Source organism: Azolla caroliniana, unplaced genomic scaffold (assembly GCF_043228905.1).
Source record: "Azolla caroliniana isolate FFs.n. ecotype wild unplaced genomic scaffold, voAzoCaro1.0.p SCAF_12, whole genome shotgun sequence".
NCBI lineage: Eukaryota > Viridiplantae > Streptophyta > Polypodiopsida > Salviniales > Salviniaceae > Azolla > Azolla caroliniana.
This window is the reverse complement of record NW_028230447.1, coordinates 269041-294888: the sequence shown is the minus strand read 5'-3', so window position 1 is coordinate 294888 and position 25848 is coordinate 269041. Positions and strand designations below refer to the sequence as shown.

Below are 25848 nucleotides of genomic sequence, written 5' to 3'. Positions count from 1 at the left end.
CTAATTGACCGTCTCCAAGGAGCTCGGTATTTTACGAAACTTGATCTCCGTACTGGCTACCATCAAATACGAATAAGTGAGGACGATGTTCCTAAAACGGCATTTTGTACGCGCTATGGCCATTACGAGTTTTTGGTTATGCCTTTTGGTTTGACCAATGCTCCGGCTACTTTTCAACAAGAAATGAATGACATTTTCCGAGAACAACTTGGAAGATTTGTCGTTATTTTCTTGGATGATATTTTAGTTTATAGCCGTACATTACAAGAACATGCTAGACATGTCCGCTTTGTTTTACAAACATTGCGTGACAAACAGTTTTATGCAAAGATCTCAAAATGTGAGTTCTTCAAGAAATCAATTACTTATCTAGGACATCTCATAACCGAACGAGGAGTTGAAATTGATCCTTCTCGCACTGAGAAAATCAAGCTTTGGCCCACTCTTCGGAATATTCGAGAAGTTTGATCATTCCTTGGTTTTGTCGGGTTTTTGCGAAAGTCTCTTCGTAATTACTCCCAATTGACGACACCGTTTACTGATCTTTTAAAAGGTCAAACACGTAAGTCTACAAAACCTATTGTGTGGAATGGTACACTAGACCTCGCCTTTAAGGAACTCAAGGACCTAGTTTGCAAGGCTCCTTCACTTCTTTTACCTGATCCTTCAAAACCTTTTGAGGTTGAAACCGATGCGAGCGATTATGCTATAGGTGCTGTCTTATATCAAGATGGTAAACCAATAGCGTTCGAGAGTAAGAAACTTGATTCTGCTCAATGTCGGTATACCGATCAAGAAAAGGAATTATTTGCAGTTATACATGCGCTCAAAACATGGTGCCATTATCTTTATGGAAATCGCTTTGTGGTAACTACGGACCACGAGTCCTTGAAATATTTTTGTGACCAACAAGACCTGAAAGGTCGTAAGGCACGATGGGCTGATCTCATCCAGGACTTTGATTTTTCCATACGATATCGTAAAGGTTCCATGAACATTGTCGCTGATGCACTAAGTCGCATCCGTGAAGTTAACACGCTTAGCTTCACTGAAATATCATCAGATCTTTATGATCACCTTCGAGGAAAGTATCCTGATGACAGTTATTTCGCAAAATACTGGGCAAGAGTTGAGTCTGGAACAGACACCACCACATCCTTGAAGGAATACTTCCACATTGCTAACGGTTTGCTCTACCGTAATGGGAAGGTTTGTGTTCTAGATTTACCCGAGGTCAAAAAGAGGATTCTTTTTGAATGCCATGATGCACCCTCAGCAGGGCACCCTGGAATACATCGTACACTCGTTCTCATCTCCACTCAATTTTATTGGCCTAAGATGCGTCCTGACATACATAGCTATGTGACTAAATGTCACCAGTGTCAGGTTAACAAAGCCGAGCGACTTAAAGCCGCAGGACTTTTACATCCCTTGGACATTCCCAGTAATAAGTGGGAAAGTATATCCATGGATTTTATTGTTAGCCTTCCTCGCACCCAAAAAGGTCATGATGCCATCTGGGTTGTCGTTGATCGACTAACTAAAATGGCCAGATTTATTGCTACTAAAACCACGGTAACAACTCCTGAACTGGCTTACCAATTCGTTGACGAATTGTTTCGTTTTTATGGGTTACCGATGGATATCGTGAGTGATCGAGATCCAAAGTTTACTAGTGACTTCTGGACGCAAGTCTTTAAGAAGTTAGAAACTACGTTGAGCATGAGCTCCACGGATCATCCTCAATCCGATGGACAGACAGAACGAGTAAATCAAATTATTGAGGACATGCTTCGAGCATACGTTGGTGCAAAACCAACAAAATGGGAACGTTATCTCCCAATTTTGGAGTTTGCTTATAACAGCTCCAAGCATACGTCGACGGGATATAGTCCTTTTATGTTGATGTATGGTTTTCAGCCACGAGCCCCGATTGATGTTAATATACATCATGATGAGTTGCGAAGTACGCAAAACTTTCTTCGGGATATGCAAGATATGTTGCATATTGCACGAGATAATATAAAAACAGCTCAAGATAGAGCGCGTTTTTATGCCGATCATCATAGGCAACCTCGTGTATTCAACCCTGGACAGAAGGTATTTTTACGTGTACCTCACAATTCTAAGACATTGTCTACGGGTAAGTGCGCTAAGTTAGCCCCACGGTTTTGTGGACCTTTTACAGTCCTCAAACGCATTGGGTCATCAGCCTATCGTCTCGCTCTTCCCGATGGTGTCGGAATTCATCCAGTCTTTCATGTGAGTCGTCTAAAAGAACTTCTAGGTTCTTGCGACAATACAATTACGACTGAAACTCTGGTTACTTCTGAAGAAATATCTTCTAAACCACATGTACCAGAAAGAATTCTCGATGTTAAAACAAAAAAATTACGTACTAAAGAAATCCGAGAATTTAAAATAAAATGGATGGATAAATCTATAAAAGATGCCACATGGGAACGCGAAAATACTCTTAGAACTAACTTCCCTAACTTTCCATTGCAAGAGTGCAATGTTTTAAAGAGGGGGAGTATGTTACGGGCATGACCATATAATATCCCGTGGTAAGAATTTACCGTAGTATTCTATACACGTGGATAAGTGTGAGGGTTAAACGAGAGTGTAAAGAAGGGGAGGATTACTTTTAATCCTCGGGATTGAGACAACCCATTAGGTCAAGTGTGAACTTGCCTGGGGGCCTTGGGTATCGCTATAAATAAGAGGCCTAGCTACCCTCATTTGATCATCTTTTGACTACATCGAGACTCTGCTCGTGTGGTGGGTCAACTCTTGTAGCGAGCGCGCCAGCACCAGGTACGACTCGACGCCACGGCGGTGGTATGGGACGCCGATCGAGGCTCGAGTCCGTCTCGATCCCTTCGCTCGGGGGTGGTCGGGTGGATCGGCACCCTTCTTTCTCTTTCTCCTTTCTATCTATTATTACTTTATCCTTATCTTAAGCTTACTTTAGTACTTAGATCTATAATAGCTGCTACGTAGCACGTGTACATGACCAAAGGAAGAAAAGCTAAGAAGGAAGACACTACATCAACATGAACACACAAATGGGTAGCTCGCTCCCTTGTGAAAAGCTAGACCGGAGTAATTATTTATCTTGGGTGTACAAGATGAACCAATACCTAGTCAGCCAAGGGTATTGGAGTTACATCACCGGTGCACTTGAAAACAAACCCGACATCACAAACGCCTACTACCCAACGTGGGAGCAAGGAGCGAGTTGGGTAATGTATTGCTTGGCAACATGTGTCCACGACCATGCCAAGACGCCTAAAGAAGAGTGGGCGAACTTAAAGAAAATTTTCACTGCCAACACGACTACCTGCAAGCTTCAACTCCGACAAGAATTGAACAACATACAACAAAAAGATATGCTCGTGTCGGACTACACCGCCAAGATCAAGAGCATTTGCGACTCGCTTGGCTCCATCAACGTAAACGTCAACGAAGATGAGATGGTTCAAGTATGCTTGGGTGGCCTTGCACATCGGTTCGACCCAATAAGCACAACTATCCTAGCGAGAGAAAACCCTCATTTGTTTTTCGACCTTCAATCAATGGTATTGGTCGAAGAGAACCACGTTGAACCAAGACCAAGAAGTTGGAAGGACAAATGTTCTTCTTGAATTCGGATGGTGGCCGAGGACGAGGATGAGGTCGAGGTGGTAGAAGAGGTTGATTTGGCCCACCTCATGAAGGGAACTCAAACCTTTGACAAGAAGATGGAAGCCATCTAGGAACCTTCAGAAGAAGGGGGAGCTTCCATGCTGAACAAGCTCAGCAAACGAGGCCCGCCACTACTCGTCATCGGACTTCCGGCATTCGAGTCGAAACAAGTTGACCAAGTGTGCAAAGCATGTCAACTCGCCAACAACATTGACTCCCATTCCTGAAGGAGAGCAACGTATCCAAAGGCCTCCTCCCATACATTCGGATGTATGGGAACCGGCTCAAATGTCGACGATCAGCGGATGTTGGTACTACGTCACCTTCATCGACGACTACTCGCGCTACACGTGGATCTTCCTGATGAAGAAGAAGAGTGAAGTGCTCTCCCACTTCCAAAAGCTCAAGTGCCAAGTCGAAAAAGAAACCAGTCGGCACATTCGATGCCCATGATTGTTGTTCGCCGGAATAGTAACCGACGGACAGGGGCGCAGAAATATAGAATATAGTAAAAACGTAACGCATGTAACAGTTCACGCGGGAAGCGTGAACGGCTAAAAGACCATGTGTATATAAAGGGCAGAAATCCTTTGTAAGAGGTAGCGTGTAAATTTGGGTGCATAGAGCATTATCTTAATAGAGTACTATCTTCTCTGATTCATGTGCATATTTGTGGTTAATCTACTGTGTGTCTGTGATTCTTGGTGGCGTATTGTAATCGTAAGGGCGTAGGCGTGAGTGTAAGTGTTGTTACTAGTGCATTGTCTAAGGAGTTCGGTTGTAGCTGTCTCCCTTATACGCTACTAGGATACGGGGAGGTATCCCATTAAGTATTACGGTATGATGGTACCATTCATTGCAACGCAGTCACTTTGAGGTCTAGGTCGAAGGACTGACCGTAGACCGTGTTCCTAATCGGTAACACTTTTGGCACGCTTGGTGATTTGTGTCTTTTCACAAATGAACAACGACGAATGGATGTTTAGCTACAGATGTCCCAAAGAACCAACACGACAAGACCGAACAATCACAAGGTCCATCACACGCCAGGCAGAGGAACGCGCACAATAAAAACCTCGCCTCAGTGACCTCAATGATACTTGTCGGGACCACAAAGACGTTTTCCCGCTCACCAAATACCCCGGCGACAAGTAGGAAGTGTGGTCGCCACTGAAGCACTGTGGTCTTTCCCTGCCTGCCATAACGTCCATCATGGCCTTCTCTTATCCCCGCTTCAACGGCGAAACCGACGCTGCAACCCACATTCGCCTGTTCCTGAATGTTTGGAATGCAAATCACATGGCGCAGAAACTTCCCGAAGAAGTAGCGCACCAGTCCAAAATGACATAGTTTGGATTAATGCTGGATGGGAGAGCGGCGTTTTGGCATTTGTAGATGGATCTGCTAGCAATCATGACCTTCAACCAGCTGCAGTTGGCCTTTTTGTGTTTCTTTCATCGGAGGGTGCCACAACGCGAAATCCTCGGGTAGTTTTATACAATTAAACAGTTGCCGGCTGAGATTGTAGCGGATTTCAGTTTACACTTCCAAAATCTACGGCGGAAATTAGAACGAGGCCCGATAGAGGACGAGGCTCGGGAGACATTTCTGGCAACTTTACGATGACTGATACAGATGCCGCTCAACAACAATAGCGTGAAAGGAGAAACAACTGATATGGTCATAGAACGAGCGCTATAGCTCGAGCTGGACGAAGAAGAGGAAAGGTTTTCCATGTCCTCATTACGGCAAGCATTACCTCAGGACGAGGAACGACATTTTCGATACGCAATCCAATGCACGATATGCCTCAATTCTAGGCATTCCACAGTGGAATGCAACATGCGAATCCACTACCCAATTTGTCTCTCGAAAGCTCACACGGTCGAGCAGTGTGAGTACAATATGTTGAACAGATCCACGCCCACAGTACGAAGCGTGGAAACACAATGCCCACCTCGCCGTAATGAGCGAAGGTGCCAAGAAAAACGACCCCGGTATACGAATCAGAACCCACACGATGACTGTCATGATATGGCAAGACTCGAACCCATGACCTTATGGTATATAGGTCAAGCTCTTAACCATCACACCATCTATTGTAATTCATAAAATATTATTTTCATTTATGCTTTATTATAAGAAATTAATGTATATTCCAGATTTCTCTTGAACATTCTAGAAGTTTCAAGACTACTCTTGAGACCACTATAAAAGGAGGCACAAGGCATTGTTTTGAACCAAATTGGTTCAACGCCAGTCTTAAGCCTCTTAGCCACTTTGTACTTATCCTTCACATAATATATTAGTTGTTATCATCCTCGCTATCTCTCTCTCCTCTTCTCTCTTTCTCTCTCGGGAATCTTACGCAATCCCGTCCTCTTAGTACTAATAGTACTTCTCTTCTTTAGTACTAATTCTCTCTCTGCTTTAGTACTAATTCTCTCTCTGCTTTAGTACTATTCCTGACAGTTTGAACCAAATTTCTCCTCAAGCCTACTTGTCGTTCTCCCTCATCCTCTTACCCTTTTCCCTATACTATGGCTACTGTTAGCGCCCAAGAATATCAATCCGTTTTCTCCGAGTTACAATGCCTAAAAGAAAAATTTGTTGCCTTGGAACAAGAAAACCAACGGCTGATAGGGGATCTGCAACAAATCGCTCTAGAAAAACAACAAACGCAGCAACAACATGGGGAGTTAGCGTTACGGGTACAACAACTCGAAGCAGCATTGCAACAAGGATCAAGTCCCCAAGGATTTCATAAAGAGCCGAAGATTGGACTTCCTGTGCAATTTGATGGAACACGATCGCAATTCAGGGGATTCCTTAATCAGGTACGATTAGTCATCCAAATGCATCCTTCCCGATACCCCACTGATGCATCCCGAGTCAGCCTAATAGGCACGTTGCTTAGCGGCTCAGACTTAGCATGGTTCGCTCCGCTTCTAGAAAAACAATCGCCCTTGCTTAATAACTTTGAAGATTTTATTAGTGAGTTTAAAGCTTGCTTTGGAGACACCGACAACATCAGGACGACGATCAACAAGATTCGACGATTGCGTCAAGGCAATCGTCCAGCCTCTGCCTACGCGGCGGATTTTCGTCTACTCGCCTTAGATAACCCCTAGGATGATCAGGCACTAATGGAGCAGTTTCCCTATGGCCTACGAAACGATCTAAAAGATTTACTTTTAACCTTACCCAAAGAACCAAAATCTCTTACGGAGCCAATCTGTCAAGCGGTCCGATGTGACAACCGCCTTTTCGAACGACGTTTCGAACGTCAATTACAAATACCACGCTCTAGGACAGAGCCCACTTACGCCTCAGTCGCGACTAAACCGTTTGCACGAGACATACCTCAAGAAAATACTCCAATACCGATGGAGATCGATACCATGCATCGACGTGGCCCGTTATCGGAAGAAGAAAAGTAACGACGACATGCAAATCGGTTATGTCTTTATTGCGGTGGACCAAGGCATATCGCAATCAATTGTCCCCATAGGCCAAGAAGACAGGTAAATCAAATCGTAGCCTGTACTAAACCCGAGTCAATTCTTCCCTTAGGAGTGTCTGATAGTATTAATAGTACTAATAGAGTGTTTGATAGTATTAATAGTACTAATAGCCCAAGTATCTCAAACAAATTTGAAATCCTTAGTCAATTAGATGAAGAGTTAAACGATTGAGTCTAGCCAAAATAGGAGCCGTTTGGTTGGACAGCCCTAGATTTGTACAACCCATTAGTGGTTCCATTCCCTCTAAGCAAGTTAGCAACGTGTTCCTAGCCCAAGTCATGGTTAGTACTAAAAGTACTACCCTAGTACATGTCCTAACACTTCTAGATTCCGGAGCTAATTCCTATTTCATGGATCGAAATTTTCCCCAAGCTTCTCAGATATCCTTAAGAAAACTTCCTTGCCCCGCATCTGTAGTAGTCATTGATGGTTGTCCCATTGCTTCCGGAATATTTTAGAAGAGTCAGAACCCATTCAGGTTGTCCTAGGTAGTTTTGTGTGTGTAGTATCATTTAATATAATTGTTAGTCCAGAGCATCCCATTGTCCTGGGATTACCTTGGTTTGAACTACATAATCCAGACATAGATTGGAGAACAAGAGAAGTCTGACATCGACAACCCCAAGAATCTACTCATCAAATTTCGACCATTTCACTACGTCAACTACGCGAAGAAGGACACAAGGAGGCAATGTTCCTATTTGCCATATCAGTACATCCTTCCAGCACTATTAAGGAAGAATCCTTAGTACAACTTCCGGCGAAATATCATCCTTAGGCCGATGTATTTGACAAGGTAAAAGCCGGTACTCTTCCTCATCATCGTCCCTATGATTGTCCCATCGATCTACAACCGGGAGCAGAGCCACCATGGGGACCAATCTACAACTTGTCACCCACTGAGTTAGAAGTCCTTCGAGCCTACATAGAGGAGAACTTGGCAAGCGGGTTTATTCGTCAATCGAAATCTCCGGCCGGAGCACCCATCTTCTTTGTCAAGAAGAAAGATGGCTCACTTCGTCTCATTGTTGATTACTGCGGCTTAAATAAGGTCACCATCCGGAATAGGTATGCACTTCCTCTTATATCAAGTCTTTTAGAGCGAGTTAATGGTGCCAAGTTTTTTGCAAAAATCGATCTACGAGGAGCGTATAACCTCGTGCGAATCGGACCGGGAGATGAATGGAAGACTACCTTTCGCACGCGGTATGGGCATTTCGAATATACTGTTATGTCGTTCGTTCTAACCAATGCACTCACAGTCTTCCAACACATGGCAAATGATATATTCAGAGACCTCTTGGATATCTATTTGATCATCTATCTGGATGATCTATATTTATTCGAAGACCCAGGAAGAGAACGATTCTCATGTACTATTAGTACTAAACCGACTCCACGAGAATGGTTTTTATGCCAAGCTAGAAAAATGTAGCTTTGACTGCAAGCAAGTGGAATTTCTAGGCTACATTATCTCCTCAAAGGGCATCTCCATGGATCCAGCTAAAGTCCAAACTGTGCTAGAGTGGCAAATTCCACGGTCGGTACGAGATGTACAATGTTTTCTAGGTTTTGCTAACTTCTACCGCAAGTTTATATAGGATTACTTGAAGACTATTTTACCTCTCACACAACTTACGAAGTAGGGACAAGCATTTCTTTGGCCCAATGAAGCTGACATGGCTTTTTGGCATCTTAAGAAAGCCTTTACATTAGCACCTATTCTAGCTCATGTGGATACAAGCAAACCATTCATCATGGAGGCCGACGCATCAGATTTCGCCCTCGGTAGCATCCTTTCTCAACAAGGAGATAAAGAAGAGTTACATCCTGTGGCTTTCCATTCGCGCAAATTCGATGTTGCGGAAATCAACTACGAAATACATGACAAGGAGTTATGCAATGGCGGCATTTTTTGGAGGGCTCTCCACATCAGGTCATCGTCTTCAATGATCACAAGAATCTTTCTTATTTCCAGAACGCTCGTGTGCTAAATCGACGGCAAGCTAGGTGGACTCAATTCCTCACACGTTTTGATTTCAAAATCGCATATCGACCGGGGAAGCATCAAGGAAAGCCAGATGCACTATCACGACGTTCATTTCTTGCACCTCGTCCTGGTGATCCAACGCTCGATAATCAAAAGCAAGTAATCTTGGAACCAACATGATTGCACACAACGCGTATTTTTCAGACCCTAATGGATTCCCAGATTACCGACACCATACGTGCGAACTTGAAGACGAACAATTTTGCTCAAGACATTCTAGCGCACATTGATACCTCTCGGGCATCCTGTTCCCAGTCTCAACAACCAGGTATGGACTACTGACAATTCGAATATCATGATGGTTTGCTATTCTTTAAAAAGCTTGTATATGTCCCCAATTGCTCCTGTTGCCTTCAAATCGTCCAAAGTTGTCACGACACCCATATGGCGGGACATTTCGGTAGCACTAAGACGTTGGATCTAGTTCAACGATCCTTTTGGTGGCCCCATATGTGACGTTTTGTCGACAACTACGTTCGGACCTGTGATGCTTGCTGTTGAGCAAAGATGCCACGACGCCATCCATATGGCTTGTTGGAACCCTTACCGATTCCAAGTAAGTCGTGGCAGTCTATTTGTCTTGATTTTATCACAGATCTGCCAGTCTCAAAGGGGTTCAATGTTATCTTAACCATCGTCAATCGATATACGAAGATGGCACATTTTGTGCCGTGTACTAAGGCCATCACTAGCGAGGAAACCATCGCCCTTGTCATGCGTGAGGTATTTCGGCATCATGGCCTCCCAGACAGTATCATTAGTGACCGAGGACCGCAAATCGTCTCCAAATATTGGCAGCATCTCTTCAAGATGCTCAAGGTCTCTTGCAACCTCTCCTCCGGCTACCATCCTCCGATCGATGGGCAAGCGGAACAAACAAACCAAACGCTGGAGCAATATCTCCGATGTTTCCTGAGTTATCAACAGGATGATTGGGCCGAGATTCTCCATTTTGCGGAGTTTGCGTATAATAATGTTGTTCACTCCTCGACTCGAGTCTCCCCATTCTACGCTTATATTGGTTCTCATTCTTGCTGGTCGGTGATCGACACCTTGGAGCTAGCTATCAATCCTCGTGCCGAGGATCATTTGGAGAGACTACGCAAGATCCAAATGGATCTCTCTACTCATCTTTGTCATGCTCAACAGACATAGAAGACTTACACGGATCGTCATCGGCTTCCCTCCTCTTTTTCCATCGGAGATCGAGTATGGCTTTTACGTCGTCACATCAAGACTACTCAACTGTGCGACAAGTTGGATTATCGACGACTCGGTCCTTTCCGTATTACCGGTAAGGTTAATGATGTCACGTTCAGCCTTGATCTTCCTCCGCATCTTTGAATACATCCGGTCTTCCATAGTTCTCTTCTTGAACCTTATAAAGCAAACATTATTCCCGATCGTGTTACACCACCGCCGCCCCCGCTTGAGTTAGACGCCGGCCCGGAGTATGAAGTTGCTGCCATCCTCGACTCCAAATTTGTTCGCAACAAACTTTATTATTTGGTCGATTGGCTCAGCTATAGTCCGAGCGAACGTACTTGGGAGCCTGTCAAGCATGTCGCCAATGCTCAGGATCTTCTTGCTGATTTTCACCGACAAACCCGGTCCTCAATCAACGTCGACTCGTTCCACTCGTCGTCTTAAGGGGGGGATAGTGTCATGATATGACAAGACTCGAACCCATGACCTTATGGTATATGGGTCGAGCTCTTAACCATCACACCATCTATTGTAATTCGTAGGATATTATTTTCATTTATGCTTTATTATAAGAAATTAATGTATATTCCAGATTTCTCTTGAACATTCTAGAAGCTTCAGGACTACTCCTGAGACCACTATAAAAGGAGGCACAAGGCATTGTTTTGAACCAAATTGGTTCAACGCCAGTCTTAAGCCTCTTAGCCACTTTGTACTTATCCTTCACATAATATATTAGTTGTTATCATCCTTGCTATCTCTCTCTCCTCTTCTCTCTTTCTCTCTCGGGAATCTTACACGGTCCCTTCCTTTTAGTACTAATAGTACTTCTCTTCTTTAGTACTAATTCTCTCTCTGCTTTAGTACTATTCCTGACAATGACCGGCACTACCGGAATCGCCGGAATAACAACGATTCCGAGGAAGAAGAGTCGGAGGAAGAAGACTACCGAGGCAACCACAGATATAATAAAGGAGGCCGACGCTACGAGAATTACCGTCCGACGAACAAACGCGGCGGCTTCAATGGGCCTCTTAGGAAACATCGTCAATATCGGGACCAACGGCGGTACGACGAAAGTTCGGACGATGACCAGCACCAAGAGCCGCACCGGGACCAACAACAACCACCGTGAACACTCAGAAGAATGAACCAAGACCGGGAGGAGCAAGTCACACCTAGGGATTGGAACACGACACTAGCTGCCGAGAAAGGTGAATCTAGCGTCCATTGTTTCATTTGCCAACAGCCTGGACATTATGTCATGCAATGTCCACTACGCAAGGGCAAGGGGCCTGCCGTCAATATGATTATGGCGGAAGTTGAGCAAGTCACGACAAGACAACAAACAAAAAATGTTGATTGGTCCACGCAAGATGAGATACGTTAGACGGCCCAAGCATGGGTCGAAAAAGCGAACGTAGCAAATACAGAACGCATGCGGCAGGAGTCCGCGAACAATGTGGGGTCTTTGGAGGAAGAGGTGATATCTCCGGATCCCATATGGCAAGCACTAGCAGGCTGCGAGATAACACTGACCATGGAGAAGCTACTTCAACTAGTCCCACGGTTCCGCCAGGCCGTGGAGGATCGCATAACATGCAAACCTGGGGTAAGCATCTCCGCCAACTTTACGGACACCAGCGTCGGACCAACGGTGTTGGATCACCATAATCCGGCTATTAAGTTGATATTACATGGTCAAGAAATCACAAGATGCGTAATCGACGGTGACTTTGGTGTCAATGTAATTAGCATGAAGACATGTGAACAATTGGGAATTTCAGAATGGGAAGCTTGGCCGTTTTGGCTTCGCATGGCGGATACCCGCTCAGTACGGCCTTTAGGCTTAATACACAAGTTAGGCATTATCGTGGGCGGACATCGCTTCGACGTCTCGGTGGTAGTCCTCGCCCTCGACGCCCAGGAGCATATCCTATGCTGCTTGGCAGACCGTGGCTTTGTTCAGTGAATATCAAACAGAGTTGGCAACATAAGTGCATCAGCTTTTGACGCGGACGCACCAAAGTTCGCGTACCAACAAAGGAAATGGCAGCACAACCCAAGGGCATAACACTGTTATATGTGGAACATATAAATATGTTGGTTGGGGTGGATGATACAAAATTAGAAGTATACCTCGATGAGCACCCCCGGATTATTCCGCTATTCGAAATCGACGTCATAGAAACCGAGGCGGAATATGCCACGCCCACTATGCTCCACAACGAGGCTTACGAAACAGACCCCGAGTCAATATTAGAATTAAGTAGAGCACGGGCAGTGTTCGAGAGGGAAATGGAAATTTCACGATGAGTCGCTGCCTCAGCCCTAGAAGAAGTAAACGTGCGTACGATGTCAGACCCCCGATTCCTCTCCATCGCAAAATAATTACTACCAGATCAGAGAGACGCGATTGTTACACTAATTAGGAAGTATAAAGATGTGTCCACTTGGTCCCATGAGGACATGAAGGGATTAGAGCCGAAGTTCTATCAACATAAGATCAATTTAGCGATCAACGTGAAACCGGTCCAGCAACGTCGATACCGCATGAACCCAAATTACGCAGCTCGCGTAAAAGAGGAAATTGACAAACTCCTCAAGGCCGGATTCATTCGACTAGTCAAACAAGCCACATGGCTAAGCCCGATAGTAGTCGTACCAAAGAAAAATGGCAAAATACGTGTGTGCGTGGACTATCGGAAATTGAACGTCGTAACCATTACAGACGCGTTCCCTTTACCTTTCGCCGACAACGTACTGGATGCCGTCGCAGGGCATGTACAACTTTCTAGATGGCTTCAGTGGGTACAATCCAGTACACATGCACCCAGACAACCAAGAGAAGACGTCGTTTGTCACGGTCTGGGGAGTCTATGTCGCGGTCGTCATGATGTTCGGGCTAAAGACGGTGCTGCTTACATTTCAACGGACAATCACAGAGATTTTTGGAGAATATATACCTACCTTCATGCAGGTCTTTTTAGACGATTTTGCGGTATATGGGACAGCAACCGAACATTTTTCGCATCTACAGCTTTGCCTGGAGCGTTGCCAAACTGCACGCTTAAGCCTGAATCCCGCCAAATGCGCGTTCGACGTCACCAGCGGAGCTCTCCTCGGCCACCTAGTCAGTAAGGAAGGGATAGCAGTCGATCCAAACAAAATCTTTGTGATTACTCATGCAAAAACACTGACAAACGCGAAAGCACTCAACCGGTTTTTGGGACAAATACGATGGCACAGTCGGATGATACACTATTTGGCGGATTTCACCACACCATTACATGCCGCCATTCACCGTACTCCTTTCAAATGGACAACAACGGAAGAGAAGGCATATGATGCGCTAAAAATAATGCTAACGTAAGCACCGATCGTACAACCACCAATTTGGGCGAAACCATTTCACGTGTTCGTGGATGCCTCGGATATAGCAATAGGTAGTGCGTTAATGCATCTCACGAAGCTGAATTGGTACCGACCAATGCACTACGCTAGTCGAAAACTATCAAAGGCTGAGCATAACTATTCCACAACGGAACGTGTTGGGTATGATATACAACATCAATAAATTCTGGCACTATATGCTAGGGCGGAAATTCACGTTTCACGTGGATCATATGACATTGCTATATCTGGTGGGGAAACATGCACTGACGGGAAAATTGGCCAGATGGATGCTGTTGCTCCAAGAATTCGACTTTGTAATTCACCACCGACCGGGGACACAACACATGGTGGCGGATTTCTTGAGCAGACTAGATAATGGAGAAATGGCGCAAAAAGATGACGACGACTTTCCGGATGTGGACATTCAGCGTATAGCAATTTTAGCAGAAAGAACAGAAAAGACTTTTCTAGATCGGTGGTTGATGGAAATGACCTATTTTCTGACCATGGGGTTACCGCCACCCCAATTAAGGACGGACGAGAAAAAACGGCTGGCCGTACGGAGTCGTAATTTCTGTTTAGTCGACGACGTCCTATATCACAAGGGCAGTGACGGGATCTGGAGGCGCGGAATACGGCAGGATGAGAAGGTTGCGGTTTTACGCGAAGCCCACTGTGGTACGGCGGGAGGACATTACGCGAGCTATGTTACGGCCCGGAAAATCTGGCAAGCAGGACTTTGGTGGCCAATACGCAAGAGGATGCGTATGAATATTGCAAACAATGCGATTTATGCCAACGGTTGGGCCAGCCCACGAAGGTCGCGAGAATGCCACATCAACCGGTGTTGCCGTTGGATCCTTTCCAAAAGTGGGGGCTGGATTTTGTGGGACCTTTTACCCCGGCGGCTACTCGAACAGGCAATAAGTATATCCTAGTGGCTAGGGATTACTGCACCAAGTGGGTAGAAGCGAAAATACCACGGCATTCACGACGAAATTCCTTTACGAACATATCTGGTGTCGTTTCGGGCTTATTGGTGACCAAGGGACTCACTTTCTAAATACAGTCATCAGCGAGTTGACCCAACGCTACGATGTGGTTCACAAAAAGAGTACGCCGTATTACCCACAAGCAAATGGCTTGGCCAAATCCACGAACAAAACATTACAAACTATCCTAAAAAAGATAGTCAATGAGAATAGAATAGATTGGGGTACCAAATTGCACAGCGCGTTATGGGCGCATCGAACTAGCTATAAGACCAGCATACAATCCACGCCTTTCAGGTTAGCATTTGGGCTGGAGGCCGTGATGCTTGTCGAATTCCAGGTACCCAGTCTGCGGATTCAAGTACGAGCTCGGCTGCTAGAGGGAAAATCTGAACAAATACGACTACAACAATTGCTCGAACTAGGCGAAACAAGGTTATGCAGTATGGCCATATTGGAGCAGGAACAACGGCTGCGCAAAGCATTCGCGGACCGACATCGGCATGCGCGTGAGAAGGATTTTACGGTTGGGAAAGCGGTATTAGTTTTTCAAACACGCATGGGGCAAATGCCAGGAAAATTAAGATTCAGTTGGACAGGCCCGTAGTGGATAGTGGGAGTGGAACAAGGCACGTTTCAACTTGGCACTTTGGCCGGGGAAGTGTTACGGCAAAAGGTGAATGGGTTTCGCCTTAAACCTTACCTGGGACCTACGCCACCTAACCTATTCCCCGCCGGACAGGACAAAGCCGGGGAATTCGCGGAGTAAGTATAAGGCCCTACTTGTACTATAGTGTAAAAATAATATTGTGTGTAACCGTTACAAAAGGAAAAAGAAAGAAGAAGAAGAGAAGATAGTGATGCTATTAAAAGGACTTAAGGCATGCACAAACTTCTAGGCCAAGAACACGCGGCACAACGATGGCTCACCGACCAATGAAACCTAGGCCACAAAAAGAAGAAAATAGAAGGTTTTCTGCACAGTACAGAAACCAACCTTCTAACTCTCATCGCTCCCCTCACTCACCCTCCTCTCCATCCTACCACAGAGCTCAAGTTCGCCATAGCCAACAGTCCTAACCCACTACCCACGAATCTCACCCTCCTACTATGCCGATCCCTATTTCTGCCGCCTTGCGTTGATGGCTCGTCGAGAAACGCATGGATGGATACATCAAAGTCACCGAGGCACCCCCTCACCCTGAAGCCCTGGACATTGCTAGGAAGCTTAATATTGACACGGTCACCAACACATCCATTCGGAAGAAGCTTCACCTGTCATTGCTGGGAGAAAGACATTTCGAAATCCCTCCTATGAAAACTTTGCAGAGATATTTCGGGCCATATTTGGCGTCCGCCAAGGCATAGAGGACGAAGGAAATCCCAGACCCCTTCTTACGCGAAATATCCAAGTTCCTGTTGGAGGTCGGATGTGTGCATATAAATGCCTATGGGATGCCCGAGTAGAAGGTAGGGTATCATCATTGATACCTTCGAAGGGCGCACAGTCGATTGGGGGGTCATTACGGGACCAGCGTTGCGGGAAGGCCTGCACGTGTATCAAGGCGGCAAAAAGCTAAGGCCAATCATACAACAGTATTTGACGATACTATTCCCGCCCCGACGACTACCCGCACCACAACCCAACAAACCCACGCAACCGCCACGATCCGCGAAACGAAGGTTAGCAGAGTTGGCCACCACAGAATGGGAGGATGAACCCCAATCAACCCAGCCCAGCAGCGAACAACACAGGAGGAACGGGCGGAGCACAGGGAGGAAACTCTGTATGAGCAGGAAGCCAAGCAACGTTAGGGAAGCCCAAGGCCGAAACCACAGAGGCTGGACAAGAAAGATGGGTGCGGATTAGTTAAAGACACACTCGCGGCCATAGAGACGACCACCGTGGTCGACAGCTCCGTAGCTACGGAGCCCAACACCACCTTCGAAATAATCCGGGAACCATGACCGATCATTTCAGCCCAGTCACAGCGGGGGAAAGGCGTATTTATGGTGAAAAGCGAGATCCTGGCATATCCGGACATTCCAGACACGGCCCATGAGTTCAGCGCACTATTACAGTTCGGAACTACTTTTGAACTCATGGAATTTTTGGCAACACAACAAATAAAAGTCTCCCAACGAATGGCCGAGGAGCATGCGGAACGACAAATGATCGAGCGTGCGCTAACACAAACGACGGAAAGCGATGATGAGGAGCAACCAGCCAGAGTCGGCAGACAACGGAACGCCGGTATACGCCGAATGGGGATGGAACTACCCCCATTAAACGCGGCCCTCGTCGAGGTTCATAGGGGTTCTCTGCTTTCCTGTCGCCACCTTCCTTCTCTTCGGTCTCATGTTGACTCTCGAGCACAACTACCAAAGTCTCTAGAACCGGTGTGGGGAATGTCTCGGCACCATCAATCATTGACGAACTGTCCATTGCCACCTCTACCTTCACATTGTCGTTCGTGGCTATCTCTCCATATGCTTCTCTGACCTTGATTCTGCGGGCTTTCACTATGCTTGCTTCTCCTTCGCTCGATGTTTCAGACCACCATTCCCCGAAATATGCGCCCACTTCCGAAGTGGCCCCCATCGTTCCATTGTTCCTAGCCTTCTCCTCAGCTATCTTTTCTTTGCAAGATGAGAGGGTGTCTTACTCCACACCCTCTCCCATGGTATCTTCGTATCATACTTAAGCCTCTGCATAAGCCCTGTCCTTCATCCCCAAGGAGGCGACTTCCTCCTTGTCCTCCGGTCCTCTTGATTCCAACTACGCATCGGACCTTTCCTCATCATTGACCTTCGTCCTGAAGATCTCGTACATTTCCCTAATCAAGCCCTCGACGTAGAGCATGTTGAACTGTCCTGTGGCATCCTCTCTTCTTGTTGTGATGGCACGCCATCGCGTGTCACCCTCCTTTGGATACCGCTCGTGGGCCATGTCGTGGCTGACGAGCACCCCGTCTACTTCTTATCCAGCCGTCAGCATACCCTCTCTACCTCCGTCCAGTCCTAAGTGAGGCCATTTGCACCGTCTTCATCTTCAAGTTCAAGCTGGATGGCCATCCATTCCTTCCAGTTGATTGACTTCACGAAAAGTAAGACCTTATCCACCCACACCAGTCTTTATTCTCGCTTCGGAAGTTGAGCAAAACGCCGCTCAAACTCCAGGAACACATCTGTTGCGCCTTGGTGGATTTTTGCTGATAACACCCATTGGTCGAACTCGCACCAACCTCGTCCTCTTGGCCTCTAGAAGTGATATGCCTCCAACACTGCCTCTTCGAAGGTTTCCCATGAACTATGAGCTTCCCATACCTCCTTTACCCCCCCGTGTATTTGTACAACCGCCACCCGACAGAAATACTCCAACCTCATTGCATTGTCCACATCCCTCGTCGTCATCTCAGCGTTGTAGGGTTTCAAATACAATGGAATTCTATCCCCGTTGAAATAGCTGACTCAATCGACCATGCTCTCGACAGCTTGTTGCGCCGCGTCTCATTTCAGCTTCGCCCGTCCGAACTCCATCACTATCCTTGTCATCACCTCCACGAAGTCTTCAGCTTTAACCCTCATCCTCCCCTACTGCCCTTTCACATCGGGTTTACCAAAGATGTTGCAGAAATCCGTGACTTGCAGGTTAGCTTAGGGGGAACCACCGGGGTCCTAGACCAAGGAGAAACGGTAACAAGAGAACCAAACTTCATCGGTATCTAGCGCTTCGACTAGGATGTTGGCCAAGTCATCATCTCAACTGCACCGAATGCAAACGATTGAGAGAGAGAGAGAGAGGCACACGCACACACACACGCACATATCGGTGAAGAGAGAGACAAAGACAAAGACAAAGAACGACTAACAAATACAAACACGATACGTAAGACTATATTCATATATGTATATCACAAGAACAATTACATTCACGGCATTGAGCCGATCAATACCGAAATGGGGTACTACAACCCAATGCGCAAGCTACCAATCGGGGAGCACTTGCACCGTAGTCGGAGCAAAAACCCTAATGATTGTTATCGCTAGGGCTGGACAATGGCCTAACACAAGGTGTCCCTTTGAGACACTTCACCAAAAGGGTGTTGCGGTGAGATAAACTTAGACCGAACTATTAATGAAACCCTAATTGGTTACTAATCGGCAAGATCATTAATCACAATACATGCGTAAGATGAATTACACTTAGCACAGAATGGTAATTAACAATGATTAAGATACAGAACAACAACACTCTATTAATTATCTGCTAACGATTACAATCTAACCAGGCCCTTTTATAGGTCTCCGGCTCTAGGTACAAACCGGTGCGAATCCGGATTGGCATACCGATTCTGGGTCCGTCCGTTCGCTTCTCAAAATCATAATAATTCTATATTATAGATAATCAACTCCCGGTTATTAGTTATCCCCCTTTCCCCATTCTGGACTTCCCTTGCCGGCCGGCTAACACATGGCACGCCCGTGGGACAGTACCTTGTACGTTGAATCCCACGATCTTGCCTTCATTCTTCCTCCAAAATGTCCAGAATGCTTTGATCTAAGGGTTCCAATGGTTCTTCGGGAAGCTATTCAGTCGTCTGTTGCTGTTGTTGTTCCTCCTGTTGTGGCCCTAGCTTCTGTCGTTCCTGCGGTTGTGGCTGCTCTTGTTGTTGCTCCGGCTCCAGTTGTGCCTGCTTCACTTCAGTTTCCGGCGGCTCTGTTGGTCTTATCGGCTCTTCCTCCTTTTTTGGCTCTATTGGTCTTGGCGTCTCCTGGTGCTGCTCTCCGGCGTGCACCACTTCTTGTGGATGACCTTCCTTTAGCGGCTCCTCCTGATGCTGGTTTTCAGTATGCCGGTTTCAATCCGTCGGTTGCGCCTCCGGAGTTATGTTTGTCTTCTCCTCCTAAGTTCCATACGGTTGGCTTTCCCCCGTTCTGGCTTCCTTCGCCGCCTGCTCCGAACACTGCTCTTCATCATTGATATTGATCGTCGCAGTTCTTCGGACCACTTCGTGTCGTCGCCATTCTCGTTCATACCGCTTGAGTTGGAGTTGTGTATCCATTTGGTCATCGTCTAGCTACTCCACCAATTGCCTCACCGCCGCCAATTGGTCCCCAGTTAATGACAGGAAGTCGTCCGACAATTCCTCCCTTATGGCAACAATGTTTTCCTTGTCTAATTTATAGAAATCATCGTCGTCCTTCCGCCGATTCTCCGCATCCGATCGTAGCAATTGTAACTCTGTTGCCTGCTTAGCCCATTGAGACCACCATTGAGCCGCACTTTCTTCTACCATTCTTTTCGTCCGGTCTCTCCATGCCAGTACGATGTCCCGGATCCGCCCCAGCCCCATCTTCGACTTGTTCTCTGCGGCCTGTTTTTCGTCCTTCAATTGTTTGATCAGGCTCGCGGTTGCCACTTCTTGGCTTCTGTAGTACATGAGTTGGGTCTAATAGGTCGTCTGAACTTTGTTCAGAGCCATTGTAGCGCGCTCCGTTGCCTCCGAGTGCTGCCGGGTCAACTCTACCCAGTCTTTCGCTGTTTCCGCCAATTGTTTTGTTGCTTCCTTCGTCCGAGTGGGGAGTCTGCTGCACGCGGAGTGACTCCGTGGCCACTCGCCGGATTGCTTTGGAAAATGATCGATCCGCACGGATCTCTTCTGCCGCTTGTTGGAAAGCCTCTCGCTTCCGCAATCGTTCAACAAGTCTTCTTGCTCACTCCGTAACCGGGTCGTTCGTTGGTCTAGTCATCCATTCCCGCCGTTGTTCGCTGCGTTTGTGTAGGAATCGTGGTCGCCAAAAAGTGTGTTATCACTAGGGCCGGACAATGGCCTAACACAGGGTGTCCCTTTGAGACACTTCACCAAAGGGTGTTGCGGTGAGATAAACTTAGACCGAACTATTAATGAAACCCTAATTGGTTACTAATCGGCAAGATCATTAATCACAATACACGCGTAAGATGAATTACACTTAGCACAGAATGGTAATTAACAATGATTAAGATACAGAACAACAACACGCTATTAATTATCCGCTAATGATTACAATCTAACCAGGCCCTTTTATAGGTCTCCGGCTCTAGGTACAAACCGGTGCCAACCGGTTACCGGCTACGAACCGATCCGGATCCGAATCCGGATCCGGATCGGCATACTGATTCCGGGTCCGTCCGTTTGCTTCTCAAAATCATAATAGTTCTATATTATAGATAATCAGCTCTCGGTTATTAGTTATCCCCCTTTCCCCATTCTGGACTTCCCTTGTCGGCCGGCTAACAATGATGTTCCCAAAAGACCAAAATCGGAGAGAGCTTAGAAGAGTCCCCTCACTTCCTTTTATAGTCCAAGGAGGGAGGGACGTTACAATATCGGAGGCAAAAAATTCCCCTCCTTTTCAGAGGAGGATATTTGCCTCCATTTTAGGGGAGTGGTACATTAACTCCCCTTAAATCTCTCACACTCACGCCACTACCTACTTTACAACGTGTGCATGTGCACTAAAGTACACATCACATCTACTTCTCACTAACTTTTTGGTGCACTCTAGCACCTTCCATTTTCCCTTTTATTCCTATGTACATTTTCTCATGTGCATGTGCAAGTCATTGCACATCCCCGTTCTTGCCCGTCCCACTCGTTTATCCCACCGTTGCCAGAAATCTTCACGGCATCATCCCGTGGTAAGTTATAGTGTAGTATTCTACACACGAGGATAAAGTGTGAGGGTTAATTGAGAGCGTAAAGAAGGGAGGATTACTTTTAATCGTAGGAATTGAGACAACCCATAAGGGCCAAGTGTGAACTTGCTTGGGGGCCTTAAGTTCGACTAGAAATATGAGGCCTAGCTACCCTCATTAGAGACATCATTTGACTACACCGAGACTCTGATCTTGTGGTGATTAAAAACTTGTAGCGAGTGTGCTAGTACCAGGTACGACTCGATGCCAAGGGAGTGGTATGGGACCTTGATCGAGGCTCGAGTTTGTGTTGATCCCTTCGCTCGGGGGTGGTTGGGTGGATCAACACCCTTCTTTCTGTCTCTTTTCTTATCTATCTATATTTTATTTCTTTATTTCATGCTTACATTAAGAATAAGCTCTAACACTATTGTTGGCAACATCGGTAGCAACGATTCATGATTGCACTTAAGCTACTTACATCAAGTCAAACAATCAAGAGGAACCTCTTTCGAGTGTGTTTACTTAATGAGCAATCCTATAAACCTAATCACTCACTTAATAAAGTGAAACAAATTAGCTAGAATGCATACTTCAACAAACACATTCCCATATAAATGAAGGGGATCAAACAAATAAAAACATTAGAGCAAGGCTTGGAGTGACGTGGTTAATACTAATCCTTTACGAGAGAAAGAGGGAAAAATGGTTAAGAAACAGCTAAAAGTCTAGAGAATTAGCACTTGACTTAGAAGAAACTTTGAGAGAAGCTAATTCATTTGCTTTTACACCTCTTTATAGCTTAAAAGTGCGTTTTTCTTCATACTATGTGGGGACACCTGACCCTTCTCATAGTTCTGCCAAGTCTCTTCCTCGTAGTACATGTTAATGCCAAAGCCTATGCCAATGAAGCATATGACAAACGAGTACTTAACAAGTAGCGCATCACATGTATGTGCCAAAATATAAATACCATATAAAAACTTTGTCGATATACATTTTGTTGCATCTATAGGTTTGGGTTTTCTTTCTATATTGCTAGGACAAAAAGAACTTGCAATCGTATGTAAAACAATGACCAAAACTATTCCTAATTAACCACCAAAATGGATCATTCTTCTCTCCGACATGCTAAGTTAGCAAATATAATATCATCCAAAAAAATTTATCGAACATGCAAAAACTTTAGAGGCTAGACACAAGTAAGTGAACGTGAACCTAGATTCCATGCAACCTCACCAAAAATTAAAAGAGAATGATGAAAGCATGACTAGCAAATGTAGACAGGACCCCTAAAAAAAGGGAGGTTTTTAGTTGGTGCAATGTTATCCTAGGAAGTTAAAAATAGAAACTCTTGGAATAACCTTTATTGGCTACTAAATCATTGATTGACAAAAGGATATGTATGTGCATGAGAACTTTTTAATAAAGAGAGATGCAATAAAATTACATTACGTTTTCATTTATGTTTGGACCCTTTTTTCTAGCTTAGATGGCTTAACAATAGAAAAAATGTGATATTTTTGCAATATCAACATGTGGAATCCTAGCTCATTCCAAACACTTCTCATATAATGTATTGGAGTAATATTCGTCTTTTTGTACGATACTCCACTTTATTCTAGCTTGTAGATAGGGGCCATGCAGATCATTAGCACCTCTGTCACTCTAGTCCAAGTTCTAATTAATTGTTTGGGTCCTCTATCATTGAAAGTCTGGTCTGGTTTCTACTCCTTTCCATGGTATCTTATTACAATGGATATGGAAACAAAAAGAAGTGGGACTCACAACAAATATTACCTACCTTGACAAATTTATGGTCGTGCAATGAGGAATTCTAGTTACCAAGGATTCAATCGGTGACAGGTGTGCATACGAGGAGAGGTCTTGGGGTGTCAAAACATGTTAGTGACATGTGATTCCACACCTAGATACATATGTGTACCACATCAAAGAGCGGAGGAGTGGATGACTAATAATTTGTAATGTAAGAGCACACTACAGTCCAAACACTTTCCCATTGGATGGGGTGAGGGTCCATGGATGTAAAGAGATAAGGATGGAAGTCATTCCAAACCTCAGCATGACACTCACACTTACCTCACCATGCCTATAAATGTAGAGAAGCACTTGGATCACTTCCATCATATCTTTCACTTGCTCCAACAATTGTGATAGCCTTTTGTGCCTTTTGTGGTTTAAGTCCCAAGTCCCAACACAATGAGGGGAGGAGGAGCAGCTAGTAATGGAGGAAGAGGAGCTACTACAATGGTTGGTTTAAGGGTGGCCATGCTGGCAGCCACACTCATGTTGTTAGTGCTGATGGGTGTATCGGTTAGCAACACTGGCGACGCCATGGGCCATCGTGTAGCTGCTCGACGCTTCCTAGCTGCCGAAGGTATAACTCGTTATATCTTGACCTCCAACATGTTTGATTCTATGCTACATTTGAATGCTCAAAGATATATAAGACTGATTCACCATTAGAAGATACTTGAATCTGCATTGCAATGGTCCTACAATTGTGATTGTGGGGTAAACTAACATGCTTAGTGATGGCTGGGCAGGAGCTGATCAGAGGAGCTCCAACCAAGTGGTGACACTGCCAGGGATCTACGACAGCGCTTCGGCCCTAAAGGTGAAGGTGAGCAATGAGCACATGATGGGGCTCGGCAACGACGAGATCTACGACTTCAAGTTCTTCATGAAAGTGCGCGATATGGGATTCCTTCACGAGTCCAAGATGGGACCCGGGAAGATCATCCAGCGCCACGCTCACAAGGGCGACATTCTCAACTTCGTGCTCGATGGCTCCCTCAATATCAATGGCAAGACCTACACCAAGGGGGATTGGTATCTTGTCACGAAGAACACCCGTTACTCTGGCGCCGTGGGTGACTCCGGTGTCCATGCCCTTATGTTTTGTAGCTTTGCCGAGGACACTGGCGATGCCGCCCATGTGGAGGCATGGGTCTACAATGACGCATCTGTCCCATCACCGCCCTCTGACTAACATCTCCTGTGGGACACCAAATTCCACACCACCCCTGCTTTAGTTTGCCCCATCCTTTCCTAATGCTCTTCGGTATTCCTTTTCTCTAAAAGGAGAAATATGTGTGTCTATGTATGATCATGCTTCCTTTCATGTGCTTATCTTTATATATATATTTTTCCAAGTATGTCCATCCTCTATGTACTAACTATCGAGGTGCCTAATGTCATTTAAGTTTGAAGATTTCTGCCATCAAATAGACCTTCATAATCGATAATCATGATGAAAGGGGTTGCTATCAGAATATTGAGGAGAATAAGAGAGCACGGCCTATGCATAGTCTTTAGCATTGACTGAATTTAGTTTTTGTATCTTTTTTGCACTGTCACTAGAGTTTTGAGGTGAGCTCATTCTTACACTTACGAATCTAATGCCTGATAACAACTACCAAAACCCCCAGAAATGCCTACTAATGTCTCTCATTCTCATGCGTGTCTCTCTTTTGACATATTAATACATCTGTTAAATTTTATACTATTCAATTGCATGGATGTTATGTACCTATCATATGTAGCACAATTCATGAATACATTGGTAATGAGTTTCTCCCATTCATTCTCTTGCTCATGGATACCTTAACCCTAATGGTGACTTCAATGTGAAAGAACTATAAAAGAACTTATAGACGATTGAGTAAGAGATAATACGAGGTTAGAAACTTGAGCGTGAATAACGACCACTCTCACCAAACTCATTATCAGCTTACGATACTAACATAATAAAGGTACAACTCACACAATATTAGGGTGGTCAAAGGTTCAGCATGCCAATGGGACTGAAGTCGTTCTAGAAGATCCTACATTCCCTTAAATTCACTTTTTATGGGTTCAGATGTCTTGCCACGATTTTTTAGTCATGTATATACTATATCATTCTTATCATGTTGGACTAATCCCAATCCATGGTGTCCTCATTGTGAATATATAGAGGACACCATGGGGTGCATGTATTTGCATGGATCCTTCTTTCTTCATGAAATCTGCAATGCCTTGTGGGCTTTCATGGGTTCCCAACTTCTTCTTCTCATGGAATGTTGGCACGTGTCATATCGAGCCAATCGTGGGATGGTTTATCCGGTGTTTGGGAACCCTTCTTGGCCTTGTTCCTTGGTGAGACAGTCTAATTCTCAATCATGGAATCACATGCTTACCATGTTTTGGCCTTCCATTTTGTAGTAGTTCTATCGTAAGAGTCCGCACCATTGTGACCATGCCAATGAGCTTCTTAGTGAGACTACTCCTATCACAGTTTCTATAGTG

The 25848-nt window shown here is 45.3% G+C and overlaps 1 protein-coding gene across 1 annotated transcript; it reads left to right on the top strand.

Annotated features, from left to right (window-relative positions):
- The first annotated feature begins 23703 nt into the window (after window positions 1–23703).
- Window positions 23704–24907, top strand: LOC147856686 (uncharacterized). The gene is made up of 2 exons (XM_087328928.1): window positions 23704–23935; window positions 24105–24907. Exons 1-2 carry the CDS (start codon window positions 23758–23760, stop codon window positions 24548–24550), a joined length of 624 nt encoding a protein of 207 aa, XP_087185054.1. The 5' UTR covers window positions 23704–23757; the 3' UTR covers window positions 24551–24907.
- The last annotated feature ends 941 nt before the right edge of the window (window positions 24908–25848 follow it).

What these genes read in the sequence shown, in the direction of transcription:
- LOC147856686 (XM_087328928.1), top strand. Translation starts at nt 23,758, where the DNA reads ATGAGGGGAGGAGGAGCAGCTAGTAATGGAGGAAGAGGAGCTACTACA. An exon ending in ACGCTTCCTAGCTGCCGAAG is followed by an intron (nt 23,936 to 24,104) that starts GTATAACTCGTT and finishes ATGGCTGGGCAG; the next exon opens with GAGCTGATCAGAGGAGCTCC.